Below are 25,160 nucleotides of genomic sequence, written 5' to 3'. Positions count from 1 at the left end.
CATAAAGCATTATCTAACAAGATCTGGTGACAATCTACATAGTACATATACAATTATAGATCACTGTTGAACAAATACAGAGATAGAATAAAACCAAAATAAATAAACCTTTTCATGTTTTTTAACCCCAGGTGTTGTTTTCTTTTCCTTACACAGATGACCTTCAGCTCAATTTTCCTTTTCTGATTTATCCTCTTCTATCTTAACTGATATTGCTTAATCGCCCACTGGATGACTTCTCATTTTCTAACACTGAACTCTGGTAAAACTGGGCTCCAGCTCTTTACTCCTCATTCTTTTCCTTTTTCTCAGGCATTCTTTCAATTTTCTTTGTCAGAAAAAAATCCCAAAATTTGTTATCTCTTTGTGAGTTCAGTGAGACACCTCGTGAGCAAATATGATTGGGACTGCATTGTTAAGTATTAATGGTCTAGATGATATCAGATTGCCATCTCTCACCAGCCCCAAATAGGATGGCCAAAATGATCAGGAGTGTTGTGTGTGGTTGTAGTTCAGCGACAACTGGAAGGCATCTCCCATATCTGGTTAAACAACATGACTTCAGTCTGGAGCTTTGACGCTTAGCAGTTTTCAAACCCAGCAATACTTTACAAACAGATTTGAAAGGCTACCGCTAGATTGAACAAAATGAGGTGAGTCTAGATACAGACAGAAGCAGCTGCAGATTTGGATGGACAAAAGTGTATCTTGATTTAATCAAGAAAAAATATATTGAGAAAATGATGTTTTTGTTAGTGATAGAAAAGGCAGCAGCAGCAGCATTTATTTACACCTGCATGAAATTAACAAGAGCAAAGGCAAAAAGAAAACCTTTATAGCTACCATTGAACATAACTGCTGAAGAAATTTATAAAGATCGTGCTGAGATGAAATCAACTACTCTCTGAGGTGTCAAGAGTACTTTGTTTTTAAATTCATACCATGGGTATTGTTGCTAATTTCAGAAATGTATGCACACACATCCACAAGAGATTTCACGAGAATGCCAAAAAACAGCAGCAGGGTAGAGGATATAATTTGGGGTTTATAAAGAAAAAAGGCACAAGAGGAATGGAGGAATATGGGGAAAACAAAATAAACAGTGTTTCCCCAAGCACCAAGCCTATGGTGATGAAAGCAGATAGGCATTTATATAGTTATGTCACTGAAGTCCATTGCTTCCAATTTCAAATCTGTCTGGATTGTAATGTTTTAGATGTATTCTGAAATGAGTAGAAAAGAGCCCGCATTACTATTAGCCATCAACAGCCTTATCCTCCATGAATTTGTCTAATCCTCTACTAAAACCATGGTTGGTGGCCATCAGTACCTCTTGTGGGAATGAATCCCATATGTGATATGTTAAGAAGCGCTGTGTTTTGTCTGTTCAGAATCTTTCAGCTTCAACATTCAGTTTCACTGGATGCCCACAAGTTCTATCACCATCATCATCATCACCATCATCTTAATTTATTCATACCACACTTTCCCTTATGGGACTCAAGGCAGCTTATAGATAAAGGAAAGAAGTGCTAAAACACAAAAACTCAGTAATTAAAATACTAGTAAACCTTGAGAGAATCAAGGTATTAAATCTGTTTAGAACATGTTCTAATGTTATGGGAAAGAGAGAAAAACTTTTCTCTATCCATTTTCTCCATACCATGCATAATTTTATATACTTCTACTATATCACCTCTTTTTGGCCTTTAAACAAAAAAGCCCCAAATGCTGCAACCACAGGGGAATTGCCTTTATCATTTTGGTTGCCATTTTCTGAAACTTTTCCAACTCTACATCCTTTTTGAAGTGAGGCAATCAGATGTTCAAGTTGATGGCCATCACTACCTCGTATGGGAATGAATTCTATAGTATAACTATGAGCTGTGTGAATAAGCTTTTTCTTTTCTCTGTCCTGAAAATTTCAACATTCAGTATCCTTGGATGGCTCCGAGTTCCAGTAATATGAGAGGGAGAAAAACCTCTCTATTTATTTTTTTTCTATATCATGCATCATTTTCTACACTTCTAGAATGCCCTTTACTTGCCTTTACTCTAAACTAAAAAGCCCCAGATTTCATAACCCTTAAGAAGTCTCACTTCTCAGCCTCCATTGCACCTGCTAGCTCTCGCCTGGCACAACTTTTTAGTATAATTAGGTCTTTAACGTCCCTGGAGGGACCGCCGAATTTAAATAACAAATTGACAAATAGCTGTGAGGCATTTGCGAGCTTTTTTGCAGAGAAGGGCTGGTTGCTCCGCCATGACCTCCCTGCCAGTTTGGATACAATAACGGAACTGGAGGCCCCTCAACTGTCCTCGGGTCCAGTATTGGCCCACTTCGACCGGATATCCCCGGCCAATGTGAACAGACTCCCATCTCTTGTGGAGGCGCAATTAGTGCCAGCGCCATCCATTAAGAGTTTGGGTGTAATCTTCAATACCTCCCTTTCTATGGAGGCACAAGTTACAGCTATAACAAAGGCGGCATTTTTTCATCTCCGCCAAGCTAAGCAGTTGATTCTTACCTCTCTCGCCCTGACCTAGCCACTGTGATCCACGCGATGGTCACCTCTAGACTTGATTATTCTAACTTACTCTATGTAGGGCTGCCCTTGAGACTGACCCAGAAACTCCAGCGGGTGCAGAATGCCGCGACGAGACTCCTTACGGGCTCCTTGCCGCAGGATCACATTCACCCAGTGCTATACCAGCTGCACTGGCTCCCAGTGGAGTACAGGATCAGGTTTAAGGTGCTGGTTTTAACCTTTAAAGACCAATACGTCCTAGGACCCTCGTACCTACAGGACCGCCTCTTCTGGTATGTCCCACGGAGGACCTTACGGTCTTCAAATAAAAACATATTGGAGATCCTGGGCCACAGGGAGGTTAGACTGGCCTCGATCAGATCCAGGGCTTTTTCGGCTGTGGCCCCAATCTGGTGGAACACTCTGTCACAAGAGACTAGGGCACTGCGGGACTTGACATCTTTCCGCAGGGCCTGCAACACAGTGCTGTTCTGCCAGGCCTTTGGCCAAGGCACAATTTGACCCCTTTCTCCTTCTGTAATCTTCATAGAACTCTAACCCGATGGTTGCCATTAATTTGATGCTGAATTGAGTCTAGAATGTATTTTAATTAATTGACTGTGCAATTTTATGTACACTTTGCTATTTTTACTTGTTGTTAGCCGCTCTGAGCCCAGCTTTAGCCAGGGAGGGCGGGATTATTATTATTATTCCTCATAAGGGAGTTGCTCTGTAAATGTTACTCTGTGAAAGCCCCTATGAATGCATCACCATAAGGACAGCCTCATTTTTAAAGTGCAGTCATTCCGCTGCCAAGCAGATCATGTAGCTTTGCATTTTGAAATTGTTTAAAATAAAGGAAAGCTTTGATACCAACAACAACAAAAAGCTAACTGTTTAAACTACAGTTGGGATAAAATGACTCCAATGCAAAACACAAGAGTTCAGCAGCTTAAATGGATGAAATATTTAATCAAGTCATTGTCTCATTTCTGGCACACAGTCCAATAAGAAATAGTTAGACTTAAAACATGGTTTAATATGAATTTTCATTTTGTCAAAGGTCTCCAAATTATTTACAGCTACAGTCCTGCTCTACAGGAGTTCCAAGATTAAAGCTATTTGCTGCCCAAATAAGTACATAATACAAAAGAGATACATAATCTTGAGCCCCAGCCTTATCAGGTGTAACAGATTATAATGAGAATTAGCTACTCTAGCTGTACTGCAGGCCCAATCCAAAGTGCTTAAATGGCCCAGGCAGCAATATCTCAAAGACTGTCTCTCCCCCTATGAACTGCCCCGGACCCTGTGATCATCATCTGAGGTCCTTCTTTGTGTGAGAAGTCTGGAGAGTGGCAACACAAGAGTAGGCCTTTTCTGCAGTGACTCCCCATTTGTGGAATTCTCTTCCCAAAGAGGTTTGCCTGGCACCTTCATTAAATGTCTTTAGGTGCCAGGTGAAAACGTTTCTCTATAAGCAGACGTTTGGCTGATCCAACTTTCTATAGGCTTTTTAAAGTGTTTGTGGGAGGGGGATTAATGGTTGTTGTTGTTTTTTCATTATATATTTTGAGTTCTCATGTTGTAGTTTTTTGCTGTGCACTGCCCTGTGATCTTCAGTTATCACGCTGTATACAAATTTAATAAATAAATCAAATCAATAAATTGACCAGATGTTCTGATAGGCTTCAGTAGGAATATTTTTATTGTTACAGAGCTGGCTTTCCAGAGATCTGAACAGATAGTTTTATCATAAATTGATTTTTTTTTTTATTTGCACATTAGAGGCTGGGGGAAAAAATTTCTGTGTTGAAGCACTTATCAGGTTTTTCAATTGATCTAGCGGGTGAAAACAAAGAATGCCACTCTTCCCTAATTTTGTTTCACTTGCCTAGATGAATTTTCCATCATCAAAAGCAAATGGTAAAGTAAGCAGTTGAAACAACCACCTTCCCTGGCTCTTTCCCTCCACAAACTGTAGCTGTCTCAAGTCACACAATCCTTTTCTTGCAACTCCAGTATAACCAGCTTCCTCCAGGGGGGACAAAAACTCGTGTGCTTGGATTTATCAAACATGTAGTTGTTCATATACATATAAAATGGAGGCAGGGTCTACTTTTTATATCAAAATGAATGCAGGGGGGAAAGGAGCAGAACCTTTCCCCCCGCCCACCTAACCTTATCATGTCTATTTGCTGCAAGTTAGTTTCTCCCAGCCCAACTCATTTACAGAATCAGAACTAGACTGGGGGGAAACAGCTTAAAGCAGTCAAGCAGGGAGAGTTTAAGTACAATATGGAAGTTTCACACTTCTCTCTCATGCGCTTACTTACCCCTATCCTTGCTTTATAGGTCAATAGACAAGTAGTTGTTCAAGAAACATGTAAACATCTGTTTGACCCTCCGTTTCTAAAAATGCTAATTAGAAAATTCCTTAGGAGCAGATTCCATTTTTCGTAAGCATGGACTCACTGAAGGATGAGGCACACATGTGTAATGATCCACAGGCCTGTGGAAGTGGTTTGATGCAGGGATAACAAAGCAAGATGTCCAAAATGACAGTGATCAGTTCTAATGCTTTATTAGAAGGCACAGACTTGCAACACAGCCTGCAGAGCCTTTCTGTCTTTACAGACTTGGGACAGACACCAAACAGCGTACAACCAGGAAAGCATTTGTGCATTACTTATACAAAACCCAGTATATGTCAGTTTGGCCAGAACCTCCCATCGGTTCACCTGCTGATGAAGGCATATGTGGCAAGCCTCCAAGTCTTATGGATAGCTCCCATTCCTAGGACAATAACCAAACTTACCAAGCCCACAGATCAGCATAGCATCAATGCAAGCCAATTTGCACATCAAAGTAAGTGTATAAACATATATGAGCTCATTCTTGCAGCAACTACCAATTAATCCAAAGTATATCTTGACTACCAAGATGGAGCTCACAGGCCTTCCGGAACATTATCTCCTTTTGGTTCTACACAACATGTTAGGATGCACTAAGAGATTTTCTATATAACTGTTTTATAACATACATATATCTTTCTTGGCTGCCTTTAAAATTGTGTGGATTTGTCATGACTTGCATGCGTCTTTTAAAATTGAACTCATACAAGAAAAAATAACGCCAATTCCTTCCACTCCTCCTACTAGTTGCTTCAGAGAACTAACACTGAGGGGATGGAGTGGAATAACCGCATAATTCTGTGTAGTAATAATAGGTTTCATCATAATCCCAAAGCAATTCTTAAACTAGAGGTTAAAATATTGGAAACAAATATGAACATCACATCTTAGCATAGGATTGTAATGGATTCTACTAAAACTGCTAGGATAATCTTGCCTCTGCAGAAGAAAGTTCATATGAAACTTTCTTTGATAATGAAGATAAATTGACAATAATAAACCTAGGCTGCTGGTGAGCTAATAATCCTAGGGTGGTAGCCAAGCAGAGTAAATGCTTCTTTTATAAGAATCTGGCAAATTGCCCCACTGTCTGTCTGCATATTCTGTTTCTTTTGAGGAATGCTGCATATTAATATTTCCAAATTGCCTTAGGAAACAAGAGCATCTCTGATCTGAAAGGTAGAGCAGAAATTATAGTCTGCCCTCTGTGTCTGGGCCAGCTATTTCAAGCTGAAAGCAACAGTTGTAGACAAATTCCTAGCAACTGTAGCTCTGTGAGATTTGGGAATAGGAGTAATCGCTTCTCACTTTTTACCAAGGATTATTTTGCTACATTTAAAACAATCCTTTAAAAAATAAGATTTTTACACTACATTCTTCTCACAGCTTTCTGTAAATAACTTAGAAGAATGAATCTTTAAATATTCTAAATAAGATTTTTATGTTGAACCATCAGCCAAATCATCAAATTTACAGAGAGTAGATCTGTTGCATCAAAAAACCCCAAAAGAGCCTTGTGGCACCTGAAAGACTAACAAGTTGTTATGATGTAAGCTTTTGTGAACCACAATCCATATTAGCAGATGAATGAAGTGTCATCCTGACCTCACCCCACCCCCCTAAAAAACACAGGTCAGGATAAACCTTGATGGTATAAACTGTAGTCCTCAAAAATGTATGCCATAAGAAACTTGTTAGTCTAAGATGCCGCACATCATTTTGTTATAGTTAAAAAAATTAGCCAGTTTACTTTGCTGATTCGACTAGAAAGCAGAGCTTAACTATTGCCCAATTAAATGCTCAATAGCATTAATTAATACACAAGCTAAAAATAGAGTATGACAGGAAAGCTTTTGTGCTGTTTCCCAGGTTGATGCAAATGGTTTTGACTTTGCAGAATTGCAGCTAAAATAATTAATCAACATTCTGTGCAAAAAGGAGCTTGAACAAATGAATAGAAGAGACAAAAGCAATATTTCCATTATGTTATTCCAGGTGTTGTGGTAGCTGTTGAATGACCAAAAACTTGAATTTAATTATTAATTAATTTAATTTAAAATCAGTAAATCATCATTGTACATTTCAGCATACATAAAAAAATTAAAGCACTGAACAAAAATGGTTATTAAAATGATACCTTGATTTCATCTATTTCATCTGGCACTATCTTGTATGCAGATACAGTCCCGCCTAACCTGAAATTTGGAAAAGAAAATATTCTCAAAATCCAGTAACAGTATGGAATAAACAAGTTGATGCTAACCACATAAGCCCATCTCTATGGTTCACTTCTAGGAGCAAACCGTGCTTAGATACCCAAGAAGCTTATGCATTGCTGCAAGAGTGCACACTGGCATGCTAGACAAAACATCTGAAGTTGGTACATTAGCTAACATAGTGGACATTTGCATACATGAGGTTTAAAGAAGCTCCTGTTTTAAATGTGCTTGCAATTTTTATTTGAATATTACAAATTACAAAGTCATCCCTAGATTCAGGTGGGTAGCCATGTTGGTCTGACGCAGTAAAAAAAATAAATGTCCAGTAGCACCTTAGAAACCAACTAAGTTTGTTCTGAGTATAAGCTTTTGTGTGCATGCACACCGCCTTCAGCCTCCCTCCCAGCTGTAGGGTGGGCTGAGTGGGAGGAGGCAAGCAGACTATGGAGGGCCTGCGGCTCGCCACTGCGAGAAGCTGGAACTGTCAGAGCATGTATGGCGGCAAGTACCGTATCAATTTATATATTTAATTGCTATATTCCATGTATAAGACTGGCGTGCTCTGGTCCATGGGGTCATGAAGAGTCGGACACGACTAAACAACAAATGTATAAGACGACCCATGTTTTTAAACTTCAAAAATTGGGGGGAAACCTCATCTTATACACAGAAAAGTACAGTATATAGAGGTCTATACAGTAGTAGAAAAAGCTTATTATGGTCACAAACCAATAAAATTCAGTACAGAATGAAGCATACATTTCAATTAAAACACATTACAACAGCTAAAATATTCCAGCAGTTAAAACAAGTACAAATACTTATACGTTCTTTTCCTGCTAGGTGCCAGCAATTTCCCCCCTGATCTGCATTAATATTAGATATTACCGGAAGAAAAGAGCTGCAGAGATAAAAATGGAATTTACTAATATGTGCCCTTGAAAAAAAGAGTAGTAAATTACTACGGGGCCACTAACAAATCACTATGAAACTCCCACTTGTTTATTTCCATGCAAGTGGGAAGTTATTTTTCTGAAATTTTTCAAGAACCTGTCAATTCTTCAACCACCTCTTCAACCACCTCCAGAGTGGCATTTGTAACTTCTGGTGATATTACTGATCTGACTGCCCAGCTAAAGCCTGGCAAAGCCTCTGACCCATATTCTATACTACCTGATCTCTTAAGAATCTCATCCAAAATGGCGGGCTCCTCTACTCTCAGTTCTTTTACTTCTATTAACAAAACTGGAAAGACCCCTGACATTAGGAGCAAAGTAATTATAGTTTCTATTTGAAAAGAAGGTGTTAGGACTAATCCATCTAATTACCATCACCATCTTTCAGTTATTGGGAAACTTTATGTCAGATTTTTTAAATGTAAGCTTTTATCTTGGATAGAGACTAATAGCATCACTGGTGAAAAACAGATTGGGTTCAAAGCTAGTCATTCAACCTTAGACCATTGCAGTGTATTAACTCCTTTGGCAGAGGAAAACACTGGTGATAAGCTTTTCACTGCTTTTATTAATGGGGGTGTCTTATAGATGGAAAAATATGGTATATCCCCTCTTACAGTGGAGATCATGTATACACCAGTATATAATTACATACCTTCTGAACAAATTTCTGTTAATAAGAGTTCTGGAATTGGGGGGGGGGGGGCTACAGGAAGTAAGTCCTCATGTACTAGACACTCTATATCATTGATACAAGAGCCAACTTCAATTTAAAAAATAACTCCAAAATTGGGTAGCATATTTTTTCTCAATCTTGTGGCCTATATTACAAACAAAGACCCGTCTTTGTTAGTTTATTCTCAAAACCCACAATAAAGTAAATCAGGACCAACAGGAGTCACAAAATAGTTACCAAGCTTCTTTATGGGCTAACACCTTTGTTTTGTGTGTCACTTTGAGTGTTACTCTCGCAAGTTAGCTACACATACTGATTGTTGCATGAAACATGTGTAACATTAGTGCTTTTCAAAGTAAACATGCAATATGTGGGCACTACACACACTGCTTCTAGAAATTGGCTCAGTCTAAGAAAATTGTCAGACACTCAAATTAAATCTTTCATTGACCCAAATTCTGTTACAGGAACACCTTTTCAATGCTCCGACACCATATGTATTGATCTAAGGTGAGAAAGATTTCCAATACTGTGCAATCCAGTTACAAAGGAGTCAATCAATGCATAAAGATTACAGCTTCTGAAAGTAATCTGATAAAGCTTCAGGTTCGCTGTTCCTAAAAACTAGCTGTTTCTTATCTCTAACCATGTCCTTTTTTCAAATCAGGGTTAGGGAGCAAGAGTTAAATTGTCATTTAAATCTTGGATTTTGGGTGTGCAGAGCAAAACTTGTGCTCCTCATCTGTTTGGTATTTTTTTAGCCAAACTGTATGGCTACATAATAGCCTTCCCCATCCTGGGAATACAACTCCCATTGTTACAGACCACTAGTCATGCTGACTGGGGCTGATGGAATTTGTAGTCCAAGACATATGCAAGGCTGGGGACGGCTGTACTACTCCGTGATCAACTGTGGATTTAGTTCCAGCTTACTACATCTTTGCCTTAGGATCAGCAACTTTTTCCTCTTGCTTTCTAACTTCAGGAGAAATGATAAAGAGCTGCTAGAACTTATCTGGGTGAGCTAGAAAGCTTCAGTAACATCTTAATAGTACCTTAATACTACTATAGAAAGCTATTGCTGACCAGTTTAACATAAGTTGTTGCACACATTTCTAAAAATAATGCTAGTAACAGGCACTATACTTCTAAATATAAAAAAATGCTTTGCTAAATTTTATTTAAAGAACTCATTTTATACAGAGATAGTATGAACAAATCAAAGAACACATTTGGGGAGAATGTGCCTTGTTGTTTGTGGTCTGTCATCCCAAACTACAGAATATGGAAAATAAAATATTTTATCATTTTGATTTCTTCCACATCAGGTCTTTTGTGTTGAATGCCTTGGTATGTGTTGAATTGTGTTGTACAACAGTCATGAATAACTGAAGTATTGAAATAGTAGAGCTTCACTCCCTATTGCCACCCATGTTTAGAGACGCATTTAGTATGAAATCAGATTTCAAATAAAATTATAGTTGTTTTGGGACTGTGGTCCATATTGCTCTGTTCATGTAATTTCATTATATACAATTTTATGTTTAGAAAATTGCAATAAACTAAGCCACTTTTAAAACCTTAATAAATGAGTCAGCTGAATTCAGTGAAGCAATCTAAAAATAACTCCATCTAGCCTAGTTGTTGTTATTTGCAGAAGTGCTCAGATGCCAATTTAATTAACATGATCTTTTGCTCAGTAGATAATAATATTCAAATAATACAATATCTTTCATTGCCATCCAAAAACTAATTATTAAAATTGAGTGTTTCCCTCCTAAAGCACATACTACTCACATTTTATCAGATCCATCATGCATGTGCTCTACTTTCTCATGGGTTATATTCAATATTTTTTGGGGGGAGGGAATGCTGTTTATGTTCAGAGTTATAGGTATCTTATGTTGGCTAAAAGTCCACAATCTAGAACACTGGAAGTGAAAGCTGATATCTTAACAGATGTACCCTGTGATCAGTGATGATGTGCAACACCACAAGTGATACTTGCTTACAACCCACCCTCCATGCACCCACACTTTTCCTTTTAGGGTTTTTTAAGGCCCAAATTGAGAAGGGGATGATGAAGTGCTTGCAATAGAGCAAAAGCGACCCACATTGTTCCAATCCTACATTGCCTTATGAAGCACCTAGGTCTAGCCTTATTGCTAGAAGTATACTCCTGTCAGTTGACCCATGTTTGTTAATTGCTTACGTCAGTAGTTAGCAGGATTGGTTATAGTGGGAAACTTTATTCTAGCTCCATCTTTATGCAGGCTCGGAGAGCAAAGCAAGATGGCGACGGAGGTAGTAGCCTAGTTAACTTCGTCTGTTTTTAGATTAAGTTTTAAGTAGTTTTAAGTAGTCTTTTTTAAAAAAAACCCCCTCTGGGCTTTTATTGTTTTATTGTTTTAGATTAAGTTCCAAGTAGTTTTAAGTAGTTTTCAAACCCCTCTGGGCTTTTATTGCTTTATTGTTTTATCACCTGATTCGAGCTTCAGCTTTGCTGCCTTGCCGCACCCCCCGCTGTGCATCTGGTGCTGTGGAGCTGAGTAATCTCCTGAAACGAGTGAGTGGGGAAGGGAAGAGGTCTGGCCTGACTCCCCTGCCGTGAAGGGATCCCCCGTCACTGGAAAGGAAAAAACTCAAGACGGTAATTAACAGACGGGGAGGCCAGCTACTCCTCTGGAAGGACGCCGAGCTTTTCATCTAAAAAAAAAAAAGGAAGGAACTGAAGCAGCTACAACCCCAAGAAACATAAGGCAAGTTTAACTCGATAATCATTCCAAGGGGGCTTTTCTCTTTGTTATACTGCCTAGCTACTTTACTGGTTACGTCGTGAGGCTGCTGAATGAGGGAGAAAGAAAGGAGTTATAGTATGAAAGCCTAGGACCAGCAATATTTTCTAACATCTTAAATGACTGACACCTCACAAGCCCCGATGTAAATTGCTGGAGAAATTAGCAAGTTGGTGAGGTTTAGGAGGTAACTTCCACAAACCGGCATCTCTGCTATTATTTACTCCAGCTTAGAACAAAAGATAAATCGCCGACAAGTAAGCACCCTCTACCATATACCCATATATACTCATATATCCACTATGGTCCTCACTAGGAAAAAATACAAGGACCAAGGAATTTTGCCTAACTCACCACAGAGCCCGATGGAGCGCCGAGAGAGACAAAGTAAAATTATCAGCTACTTTCCCCAAGAAGACTCGGGTAGGAGAACTCAGAAGGAGAGTATTCTAGATGTAGCTATGCCTTTGCCACCCACAGTGCTGGATTGGTCAACACAGCTAAAGGACTTGCAAACAAACAACAAGAGGACAAACTATTCAACAAATCTGGCCCAAGAACTTGCCATAGCAGAGAATGCTACAAAGGCTAATACAGCCAACACACCTGATGCTAATCCGCATTTGCCATCGCGGGAACTTGGAAGTAACCTTTCAACCTATTGGTTGAAAGCCAATGACAATGGAACAGAAACGCGAGGTGATTATCTTCGGGAGCAGATACGCCAGATCTCTACGGATCTCCTTAACGTCAAAAAATTTTTAGCAATAACAAACGGGCTCCTCCTGACTCTAGTGGATAATTTCAAACAACATGTGAGCGCTTCAGACCAGATTACAAATCCCCTAGCCAGCCCGGATCCACCATTGTCCACCAAACCCCGGAGGAAAAAAGCTGAGCGTAAGACGAAGAGAAGCAAAAATATGAAAAACCTAAGGCGGCCTAAGACAACTCACTGTACTTGTAAAAAATATTGGCAGAAGCTCTTTAACCTTCTCCCATCCCTCTCCACAAGTGGAACAAACAAATCTAACTCGAGTGCCACCAATGAGACACGTAAAGTAAATACATCCATAAAAGAATCTAAACCAAGTCTTGAAGAATTAACTCCGAGCTGGGACAAAGGACCTAATCCATCTACAGTTATACCGCCTCAGAGTCCTCTTATGGCCAGCACAGAATCTGCAGACAGAGGTGCGCTGGCGACCCAAACTATTAAGGGGAACCACTCCTCTCAAGTTCGACAGATGTTGTGTCCCAAAAGAGAATGGAGTTTAGTCCTAACCCCTCAAAAGCTCGTCTTTGCTAATTACCCCAAACCGCCCAGATTTTATGTAGGGTCGGACCGTATAAACCATTTCTTGTCCATTATAAGTGGCATTTTACCGGGGGTAGTAAAAGCAACTGACATAGCCGCTATAGAGTATTTACATCAAGATGATTGCTCGGTACGAGCATTGATTACTTTTTTAGACCACAATCTGGCCAGTTTTATGTTTAGAGCTAAAAACCTATTCAAAAAAGAAAGAATAGTCCTATTAAGAACATTTGAAAACAGAGCTCCTTTAACCTCTCTGATGGGGCCCAAGGGCATAGGAATGGAAGTTCACAAAAGGGAAAAAACCAACCATCAAAACCATCAAAATAGAAAGCATAAGTTCCAGCAGGATCATCTCCATCAAACAGTACCAAATGAAAAAAAGGAAGCCCCACATCCAACTGGCGCCTGGCCTCTCACGTGTGACAGTGAGGACTCCGCTTGGGAGGAAGAACTCTCGCTGATAAAGCGTTTCTGGTCACTGCATTCTCCAGCTCAAACTGAGATCTTGAAAAGACTTGATTTACTTAGAAGCAGACTAGTAAAAAAGGATGACCAAGGTGAGACAATGAAGGACCCTTATGTGCAGCCCATATCTCCCAAATGTCTAGTGGATAAGAAGACAGTGGGAGGCACCTTCAAATGTGTAGACGTGGAATTACAATCTGAGCCCCCTGTGATGTACAATAAAGTAAAACCTAATCAATGTGTGAAATCTCAAAGCTCCTGGCACAGCTACCTTAAACTGTCTCCGAATGAATTAGCTTCCCCCCCAACTCCAAAATCTAGCCCCAATTCACCAAGAAGAGAGGATCAATACACTCTCTCCAAGCAGTCATCCTCGAAAAGAGCCAATGGGTGTGTTTTTTTAGACACCAAAGAACTGCTGGACGTGGTGGTGACATAGATCCAGCTCCCCGAAGGGCCCGGGGCCTAAAAGTGCTGTCTTGGAACATTGCGGGTTGGCACGCCAAGAAAAATAACCAACAATTTATGTGCTACCTTAAGCAATTTGACATCATCTTCTTTCAGGAGACATGGCAGAACGACCCCATATTTCTCAATGGGTATAACTGCCACTACCTGCCTGCCTCTCCATCTCTAAAGGGCGGCAGATCTAGTGGCGGCCTAGCTTGCTTTATTTCTACGGAGCTGGCGCATTCTGTAACAGCCCTACCCAGCTGCAATTCTTTAGCAACAGCCGCCCTACTTAGCCTCAAGAGAACTACCCTTTTGCTGGTCAATGTCTATATTCCCCCAGGCCAAAAAAAACCCGTTGTCAAGGCTACATGGGCTGAACTAGAGGCGTTTTTAGAACCTCTTGAATCTACTTACCCGTCTGCCCTGACTATTGTGTGTGGAGATTTTAACGCTCGTATAGGAACAGATGACATCAGTCTATACACTCACTTCAACCTATTTATGGACCCTGAAGAACAGACGGATATTGGTGCGACACGACTGTCCAAAGATAGCAGAAGTAATTTTTCAGGTCTCTGCCTAGTGCAGGCTGCCAGACGGAGGGAACTGCTGATATTAAACGGCAACATAGAGGGGGATCGTCCCGGGGAATATACTCATTTTTCCAAGGCAGGGGGAAGCGTTATAGATTATATTCTAATTTCAAGATTTGCCCACAGCTTTGTAAGGAAGTTCCAAGTAGGCCACAATACTCTGAGTGACCACCTACCTCTAATCCTAGAGCTTGCAGGTCGGCCTTTTGACTATTCCATTGCCGAGCCACAATATATACCCTCTGTAAATTTGGGTATACTTGCTCCCAAAAGACTCAAATGGTCCCCAATATTGAATGAAAATCTAACCCTCCTCCTTCAGTCAGCGGAGTTAAAGCTTATTCGATCCGCTATTGTGACAGGCAATTCAGTAGATGCGATTATGGAACGCTTTAAATTACTTATGGAAAGACTGAAATCCAATTTAACAACAGCGATACATAGCTCCGCTACAAAGAGGGCAAAGAACGGAGCTAGCTGGTTTGACTTGGAGTGCAGGCAAACAAGGAGACAAACGAGATCAGCCTACCAGAGATATAGGAAATCAGGGACTGCCATTCTACTTAATGCTTATATTTATCTGAGACGGTCCTACAAACAATTATTAAGGAGAAAGAAGTTGGAAGCTGAACGAGCCGCATGGCAAAGTTTGGTTAAGGCATCGCACGAGAAAGATACTACTTGCTTTTGGCGAACCATATCTGGTCTACTGGACCAGGAGCGCACTAATTCCATCTGCACAGTGGAACCAATGGAGTGGTTGCGCCATTTTCAATCTTTGTTCTATGACCAGGAAGTCCAACATTACAAACTATGCATCCAATTGGAGGACCTACCTCATTGGCCACCAGTAACTGTAAAGGAAGTTGAGAACTTAATCGCACAATTAAAGAACAATAAGGCCCCAGGGAATGATTACATCCCTGCCGAACTTCTGAAGTCCAATATGGGCTGGTGGGCCCCCCTGCTGGCCTCTTTATTTTCTTGGATTGACTCAACGGGTCTACTTCCAGATGGTTGGACAGAGGCAATAGTTATTCCAATCTACAAAAAAGGACCCATGCCAGACCCGGCGAGCTATAGACCAATCAGCCTTCTGCCTATACCCAGCAAACTATATGCCAAACATCTTCATATTAAGCTAACTAGCTGGCTGGAAACCGAAGCTATTCTAGCGGAAGAGCAAGCGGGTTTCAGGCAGGGCAGATCCACTATAGACCATTGCTTCACCCTAGCCTATTTAATTGACAAATATGCCAAAAAATCCCGTGGGGTGCTATACGCAGCCTTTATTGATCTAAAGGCTGCCTTCGATTCAATTCCACGTGCAAGACTCTGGGACAAATTGAGCACATCAAGTATAGACAAAAGACTATTATTTCTGATCAGCTGTTTATATAAAGACACGGTGCTGCATGTAAGAACTTCGTTAAACGGCCACCTTATAGGACCAGTTCCTGTCAGCAAGGGGGTCAAGCAAGGTTGCATCCTGGCCCCAGTTCTATTCAACTTTTACATCAATGATATGGTCAACTGTTTGTCATCTCCGGACTTCCATGCCCCCAAACTGGCTGACAAATCAATATCCGTGCTTTTGTATGCTGATGATGCGATACTCCTATCTCGAACAAGAATAGGCTTAAATAGGCTCATAGGTGAATTTTCAGCATACTGTAGGAGAGAGCAACTGGCAATAAATTATCAGAAAACCAAAACCATGGTTTTTGCAAGGAAATGCAGACAGTACAGCTGGAGGATGGATGACCAGATAATTGAACAGGTTAAAGCCTTCAAATATCTGGGTATCGTTTTCCAGTCGACCGGGTCCTGGGATGCCCATCAAAAATATGCCAAAGAAAAAGCAGCTCAAAGTATTAAGATGCTGTCGCGCTTTTTCTACACGAAGGGGGGCAGATACATCCCAGCAGCCTTTGAAGTCTTCCAAGCAAAACCTCTGGCGCAGTTACTGTATGGGGCACAAATCTGGACGGGGAACCACTGCTCCAGTCTTGAAACTGTTCAGTCTAAATTCCTAAGGCAGATATTCGGCGTCCCCTCCTGTGTTCCAAACGCTGCTTTACGACTCGAGGCCTGCCTTCCATCTGTAGAAACTCAGACCTGGCAAAGAACACTCAACTATTGGCTTCGTCTTAATTTAAATCCATCTGGTCTACTGCCTCTAGTAATGCAAGACCCTCATAAAAGCATGTGGTTCAAAACTGTGCATCAAAAACTCCTTACATGCGGTCTGCATTCGCAATCCCTATTATCAATGGGCCTCATTAAAGCAAAGAGTCTAATAGGCCAGCGCCTGAAAGACATTGAACGGCAAAACAACCTGACTATCTTAAAGAAACTGTGCCCATGGTATACCTACTATCACCCTTCCCATTTTGACTTTCCAGCTTCATATTTGTTTAAATTAACCATCCCAAAATACAGACGTGCCTTTACATTGGCTAGATGGGATGTTCTTCCCTCTGCCGTACTCGAAGGTCGTTACCAAAAGACTCCATTTGAAAAACGACTCTGCCCATGTAGAGATGGTAACACGGAAACAGTGTCCCACGTCCTCCTATCCTGCCCCCTTTACAAAGACCTAAGGAATGAGATTATTACTCCACTCATTCTCCCCAATCCTGGCCGCTCACAGGACATTATACTGTTTTTTCTCTTATCTGATACGGATAGTCAGACAACAGAGAAGGTCGCGAGGTACATCGAGAGAGCTATGAAATTGAGGGCCACCATCTGAGTGAAAGACTTGTTCATCTGACGGACCTCCTTCTGTTTGCTCTTATCCTCCTTTTATTCTCAGTTTATTTTATTTTTAATTCTTGCATAGCTGTGGCCTGTTGGCTTTGCTAATAAAGTTCTGATTCTTTATGCAGGCTCACCAGTAGGGATATATTAAGTTAGCCATGTTCATTGCTTCATGTATTCACCCTAAGACAAGTTGTCTCTGTTCTGCTGCAGTTTGGTTGCTACCAAATACATTACTCTTCTCACTGTCCACACCATGGGCAGAATCTTAATTATTTTGAGGCATAATTATTGCATTTACTACAGGATTTCACAGCCTTCTCTGCATCTCCCCCTTCCTCACTGCCTTTGAAGTGCTTTGTGCTTCTTTAAAGTATATGTGTGTTTTGTCATTGTCTTTTCATAGCAAATGAAGTAACTAATTACCCATCAATTAGCCATCTCCCCACAGAGTTTATTTGTGTACATGTGTACCTTTTAAAAATTGGTGCTTCCCTCTACACAGATCTATTTGTGTTCATTTGAAAAGCATTTTCCCCTTTAGCTGCTCACTAGTCTGTTACATCCTGTAGTGACTGCTGAGAAGGGGAAATGAGGTCACCCGGGAAGATCATTCTCTGTGGTAAAGGATGGCAGTGTGGGGGATGGGAGAGGAGGAGAGAAAGCAGGGAAGCTGCTAGCCAAGCCTAGTGGTTGGCAAAAGGGGAAGAGGGAAGCTTGAGACTGAGAAGCGAGATGTGGGACAGAGGTGGACCCTTGAGGCTCTAAAGGCAGGGGCAAACAGTTACTGGGGTGGGGGGTGGGGAGCCTCCATCTGAAGCTCCAGAAGAGAAAAGGGGGACTGAGCAAATTTCTCTCAGTTTTGAAAAAATGTACAGTTGCATACAGGGCAAGTCTATAAATGTCTATTCATAAGTAAGCATCGTTGAATTCATAAACTGGATTGCAGCATTAAATATTAAACAGTTTCATTAATATATCTTATTATAGTTACCCAATAAGATTATTCTTTGTTTTTGCTGCAGTAGCCTGCTCCTTGGGAGAAAGGCAATGGGCAAACCTAGACAGCATCTTAAAAAGCAGAGACATCACCTTGCCAACAAAGGTCCGTATAGTTAAAACCATGGTTTTCCCAGTAGTGATGTATGGAAGTGAGAGCTGAACCATAAATAAGGCTGATCGCCGAAGAATTGATTCTTTTGAATTCTGGTGCTGGAGGAGACTCTTGAGTGTCCCATGGACTGCAAGAAGATCAAACCTATCCATTCTTAAGGAAATCAGCCCTGAGTGCTCACTGGAAGGACAGATCCTGAAGCTGAGGCTCCAATACTTTGGCCACCTCATGAGAAGAGAAGACTCCCTGGAAAAGACCGTGATGTTGGGAAAGATGGAGGGCACAAGGAGAAGGGGACGACAGAGATGGTTGGACAGTGTTCTCGAAGCTACAAACATGAGTCTGACCAAACTGTGGGAAGCAGTGGAAGACAGGACTGCCTGGTGTGCTCTGGTCCATGGGGTCACGAAGAGTCGGACACGACTAAACGACTAAACAACAACAGCATCATAGACTACTGTTCTGATGGTATTTGGAGTAAAAACCCAATCTTATATATGAGATTTACATGTATAATCTTACATGCGTTCTCAGAATATGTTTCACTGGGTGCAATGTAGCTTACATCCAAGTAAATGTTCATAGCTTACAGCAGTAATTTCTGCACCCATTTGTTTTTGTCATAATTATCCGCTATCCCTACATAGGGTATTTGTGTGCGGCAGTACAGTAAGATGGAATGTCATGAACAAGAAGAACAGCAGAATATTCATTCACTACCATGTTGAGATTTCCAGCAGAAGGCACACTGCAAGATTGATTTGGAACTTGAGTTGCTTGTTGCCAATAAAACAGGATGCATGGTATAGTGCTGCAGTTGAAAAGAAGTGATATGTGGAAGGGTTTTGCATCCTCTTCCAGCTCATCACCTCTTTCCTTCAAATTCCACTTTCCCCACACCACTTCACAACAGAAAAATATATATGGACTAAGGTTTCACAGCTTAGCTGTCAAACTTCCTATTTTATGTAAGTCCCTGTGAACACCTTTTATAGGGGAAGAGGTATTGCCCTACAAATGCACTGGAATGTAAAAAATGAAGCAATCCATGTCTTCTCAAAGTCTGAATGTTCACTGGCCTCACGCTGCAAAGATATGCCGTTTCTTGTTGCCTCATTAAAATCTATGAAATAGAGTTTCATATTCTCATTTTTCATTACTGGGATCATCATTAGTCACAATGGTGCTATGAAACAGAGCTACATGCACCACACCCCAAGTACCACTCCTGCATCAGAGGAGACCCTCATCTCCCACTATTTAACTCATCCTGTAGTAAGAAATAGGCATGGCTGACTCACAGGAAGATTCCTCTGACAAGGCTTCGCTACTTCATAAGGCAAAACAGGAAAAGGACAAAATGAGACATTTTGGTGATCCCAAGCATTTACTTCATCCTTCCTATTTGGATTTGTGCTTAAAAGACCAAGAAAAACTGTAGATTCATGAAGGGTAAGTTGTTTAAGAACAATTTGTGATGTTGCACAACATCATTACTGATCACGGGCTGTATCTGCATGCAAATCATTCTTAGCTTTCAATTTCACACATTGTGGAGCTCGAGCAAACATGAGAAAACTGACAGGTTTTTTATCATTGATTTCTGCGGTTTTTGGAAAGGAAAATATTGGGTTCCGTTAAATGTATTGTTTCAGTGTTTGGGGGAGTGGGGGGCATGTGATAGCATACGTGTTGGAGAGCTCAGGGAGTGTGTGGTTGCAGGAGGCAGGTGCCCAAAGTTGGCAACCTTCCCTTATCTACCCACTGCACGACACTGTCATATGTATAACTAAAGGGATAGGCATAGCATATGAAATCCACAAGGGCACTCTCCCCAGTAAACAATGAATTACCAGCACTTTTACGGTGTGTTCACTGTATTAAATACTGTATTTTTCCATGTATAAGACAACTTTTTTTATTAAAATTTTTAATGATAAATTGGGTTAATATGGTACGTATAGGTGTCATGATATACATGGGGAAATATGGTAGTTGGATTGTTAATTCAAAACATAGAAGGTGTTTATAGAAAAACACAATGCCAGCATTTATTATACTTATCATATACTTTATACAGTGTATACATATTTGCAGACCTAAATATTATGTATATATACCGTATTTTTCGCACCATAGGGTGCACCGGACCATAGGGTGCACCCAGTTTTTAGGGGGGGAAATCAAGAAAAAAAATATTTCCCCTCCCCCAGCCCCAAAGAGCAGCGTACAGGCTGCGCACAACCTCTCCCTGCCGGAGGGGTTGAGCGGGGCTATGGCAAAAGCCAAGGCAGCAAGCAGGATGGATCCCGCTCGCAGTTTTGGCTTCCTCTTTAGCCCAGCGCAACCTCTCCTTGCCAGGAGACGCTGCGCAGGGCTAAAGAATCCATAGCCCCGTGCAGCCTCTCCTTGCGGAGGGGTTGCGCGCAGCTATGGAGAAAGCCAAGGCAGAGAGCGGGATGGATCCCGCTCGCTGTTTTGGCTTCCCCTTTAGCCGCGTGCAGCCTCTCCTTGCCGGGAGACGCTGTGCAGGGCTTTCCTGGCTTTACTGGGAGGTGGGGGGATTCCCTCACCTCTCCCAAAAGCCCGCAAAAGCCGCGCAACCCCTTTAAAGAGATCACGGCTTCTCCTGGCTTTCCTGGGAAGTGGGGGAATTCCCCCACCTCCCGCAAAACCGGCAGAAGCCGTGCACACTTTAAAAGGGCTGCACGGCTTCTCCTGGCTTTCCTGGGAGGTGGGGGAATTCCCTCACCTCTCGCAAAAGCCCGCAGAAGCCGCACAACCCCTTTAAAGAGATTGCGGCTTCTCCTGGCTTTCCTGGGAAGTGGGGGAATTCCCCCACCTCCCGCAAAACCGGCAGAAGCCGCGCACACTTTAAAAGGGCTGCACGGCTTCTCCTGGCTTTTCTGGGAGGTGGGAGAAGGGACTGATGCGGCCAGTCAGTCCCTTCTCCCTCCTGTGGAAAAGCCTGCAAGAGCGCACGGAGCTTGTGTGCGGCTCTTGGGGGCTTTTCCCGCCTGCCTCCCCCCTGCATTCGCTCCATAGGACGCACACACATTTTCCCTTGCTTTTTAGGAGGGAAAAAGTGCGTCCTATGGTGCGAAAAATACGGTAATCTTGATTTTACTAAGAGATGTGAATAAAAATAAATCAAATTAGAATTTATTCCAATCCACAATTTAGAATAATGTTTGCTTTTCAACAACAGCAGATATATAGGCTAAAGTGCATTCGTGGTGATCCAGACCACCACCTACTACCTTGATGAACCTTGATGTTTCCCCCACCCATCACCAACACACTTTGGAGATCAGTTGTTTTAGTTCAGTTAACCCTGTGCATGCAACATTTTGTTTGATTATATATATAAAATCATTACAATAAACTTCACTGACTTAAGGACTTTAGTGCTTTCAAGAGGAGATGTGGAGATCCTGTGGCCCCCCAAATGTTGCTAGATAAACTGTATTCAGCCCCAGCATGGTCAGTGGCCAGGAAAGTTATTTCACTCATAACTGAGCTGAGCAACAATATGGTCAAGCTGAGACAATATTCTTCCTGATCTTGACCCTACATATTGGGGCGGCAGTGGGGGTACTCCTTTCTACTTCACCTAACTGGTGTGCTCTGACAACACTAAATATCCATATATGGGTCAAAGTAGTATGTGCATGACTACAATAAGTCCAAATATATTTCAATATGCATTATGTCAGTAGCAAGATCCCACTAACAATTTAGTAGTCAATCATCTGATAAGCAAATAGCTAGTTTAAAATATAGTCACACATGGATGTCCAAAGCAGTTTGGAGGCAGAGCACAGCAATCTTGTTCCCCATAAGGGATATTCCAGGTATAAACACACCCAGTATATGCTTACGCAATTTTAAGCAAGGGAATTGCCTGCATGCATTTTTTCCCAAGCAAGAGGCAGTATTTCAAGCAGTACACAATTCTTTGGGTGGGCAGGATTCATATTGGGTAAATCTATTATGATCCTATTAGGAAAAATTATCCTATTTTACTATTAGAAACCACTTTATTCCAATGTAGGTCAAAAGTACAACCTAGAGTGGCTGGGATTTTTTATTCCCTGTAAAAAAAATGGTGTTGGGCCACAAGAAAATTCCAAAATCCATATTAGGTCAATACTAGGCCAACCAAGGGGATGCGGGTGGCACTGTGGGTTAAACCACAGAGCCTAGGACTTGCCGATCAGAAGGTTGGCGGTTCGAATCCCCGCGATGGGGTGAGCTCCCGTTGTTCAGTCCCTGCTCCTGCCAACCTAGCAGTTTGAAAGCACGTCAAAGTGCAAGTAGATAAATAGGTACCGCTCTGGTGGGAAGGTAAATGGCGTTTCTGTGCACTGCTCTGGTTAGTCATGCTGGCCGGAAGCTGTACTCCGGCTCCCTCAGCTAATAAAGCGAGATTAGCGCCGCAACCCCAGAGTCGGCCACAACTGGACCTAATGGTCGGGAGTCCCCTTACCTTTACCTTAGGCCAACCAAAATATCACAATATAGTAAGAAAGCTTCCAAGTTCTCCAGAACCTTGTTGGCTAGCTGATAAACTGATTGGAGACTTATAGTTAAGCAGTATATAAATGACTATATAAATAACAGAGCAATTCAGAGGGAGAAGAAAATATTTTTTGCTGATGTTGAAACCATACATGTAGTCGTAATCTTAAAACTATGATTTCCATTTTAAGACTGTGGCCATATAACCGTTTTCCTGCCATCAACATAAACCAAGAAACAATACAAATCATTCCACCAACCCACATTATTCGTAGTTCACTGTAATAGGTAAAAAGATATCCAGAGTTTTGTCTCTGAACAAACATCCAGGAGTTAAGCTCTTTACACATGGCCCCTCTAATTGGAATTGACAAGGACTTTCATAATCTAAGTTCAGAGCATTAGGGAGGTGGATTTGTCCTCTAAGTAAAAGTCTCATTGGCCACCTAGACTACCAACATCAAAAATGAAGATTTCTTCTCTACTGGACAAAGTGGCATGCTGTCTTAAGAAAGAAGCCTGTTTATCTAGCCACAAGCTCCCGCAAGTAAGTGAGAACTTTATCCCCAATCCTTGCCTTCTTAGAAACATATTTATTTATTTACTTCATGTGCCACCCTTTCTTCACAAGGAACCCAGGGTGGCTAACAATATAAAACTGCATAAAGCACTCACAGTGCAAAATAAAACCAATCAACAACAAAATAACACAATGGGGAATTCAATATAGTGCTATTGCAATTGTTCTGTCAATGCAAGTTTTTCAGCTTGCCAGATGGAAGGATCAACCCTCTCCCAGCCCCATCCTGAGCCAATATCCAGCATGCAGGAGAAGACTGGGGAGAAACCCAGTTGCACTAACATAACTTCTTGACTATAACAGCCTATCTCTCCTGTTGATCATTGACAGCAGATGGAAGGATATTGGGCAAGATGTTCTATCAGGCACTTAGGCTGTAAATTGTTTAGGGCTTTATATACCAGTAACAAAACCTTGAATCAGGCCCAGTAACTGAGAGGCAGCCAGGGCAGTACTTTAGGAATTGGAGTGACATGATTTTTCCTTGTTTCCCAAAAGCAACCGAGTTGCAATATTCTGTATTGGCTGCAGTTCCCCTTCTTCAAGGGTAGCACCATGTAGAATGTGTTACAGTAATCTCTCTGCAGGATGTTATCAGAGCATGTATTACTGAGCCCAAGCTTTTTTAATCCATGAACAGTTGGATGATCAGGAATTCAAATATGCTCTTCCTCAGAAACCCATTTAGTACAGCAAACTATGCACATGCTTTGTTCTCTGAGATTCTGTTCAATCAGGAAACGTACAACATATAGCTAAATTAACTGATTTTACTGATTTTATTTCCATGCATAAGTGTATATATGTATGTGACTGTTACCTTTGCTTTTTCCTTCTTTCCCTTTCCAACAAAATTATTTATATTTTGATATTTGGCTTCCTTGGTTTTAAAGGGCAATTCTTTGGAATTTCTCATTGGAATTTTCACCACATGTGTCTTAAGGATATTTCACAAGGTTTTGTTAAGTTCTATATCCACTGGGCTTTGGGAACATAAATCTAGAGCTTCTCTCCTTACTTTTCCTGCAGCTGAACTAAAGAGAAAGATCCTGGGCAAAAAGTTTAGAAATTCTACAAGGAGCTGGGCAGACTAGGCTGCAACAGGTTCACCAACACACTCTTTTTTAGGGGGGGAGGCGTGTACAAAAAGGAAAACCCTATACCATCGCTGCCATCCATCATGTTCACATAGAAGGTTTATTAGCTGACAGTTTTAAAGAATTGAACAAAGTAAATTTATTGGAAGAAAATGTCCATGCTCATCTTGGGTGCCCTCCAAGCAATGCACTACAATCACATGTGTCACAGAAAAGGACCTACTCATAACCAAAACTAGCTATAATGCCGTTTGAATCTACTTTCTTTGATCAAAATATGCAAATTTAGGACTTCAAAACTGGACTGCCCCAGCTCAATTTTCACCTCTTAGCAACTTTTTAGCATTAGTCTCTCACTCTCTTATTTTTTATTAAAATAATATATAAATGTAAATATAGGGCAGATAGCCCCACAACAAAGACTAAGCACCTTCAGTAACCATGAGATGTTGACTAACTGTTGTGGGAGGATGGGGGAAGGAGAAGGCACTGGGATGGCTGTAATGGTGTATCCTGGAAGAAAGCACGGCTACTGGGCACTCTGAATTGCCAGGTAGTGAGGATATACTGCAACCTTTATTACAGGTTCCATTTACAGGGCTTTAGTGCTCAAGCCCACGAGCACAGACTCCATATTTCAATGTTTCCCACATGATTGTGAATTT

General features: G+C 41.2%; 1 protein-coding gene across 35 annotated transcripts in view; it reads right to left on the bottom strand.

The window, feature by feature from the left end:
* The window catches only part of GPHN (gephyrin), a 231,080-nt gene that overhangs the window by 157,563 nt on the left and 48,357 nt on the right, over positions 1-25,160 (bottom strand). For all 35 annotated transcript variants that reach the window (XM_083456691.1, XM_083456678.1, XM_083456686.1 and 32 more), the window contains exon 3: positions 7,080-7,137. In XM_083456691.1, the coding sequence (XP_083312817.1) occupies positions 7,080-7,137 (58 nt within the window). The remainder of the gene's footprint in view (positions 1-7,079; positions 7,138-25,160) is intronic.

The sequence above is a fragment of the Podarcis tiliguerta genome, assembly GCF_965153285.1.
Source record: "Podarcis tiliguerta genome assembly, chromosome: 1".
Lineage (NCBI taxonomy): Eukaryota > Metazoa > Chordata > Lepidosauria > Squamata > Lacertidae > Podarcis > Podarcis tiliguerta.
This window is presented reverse-complemented; position numbering and strand designations above follow the sequence as displayed.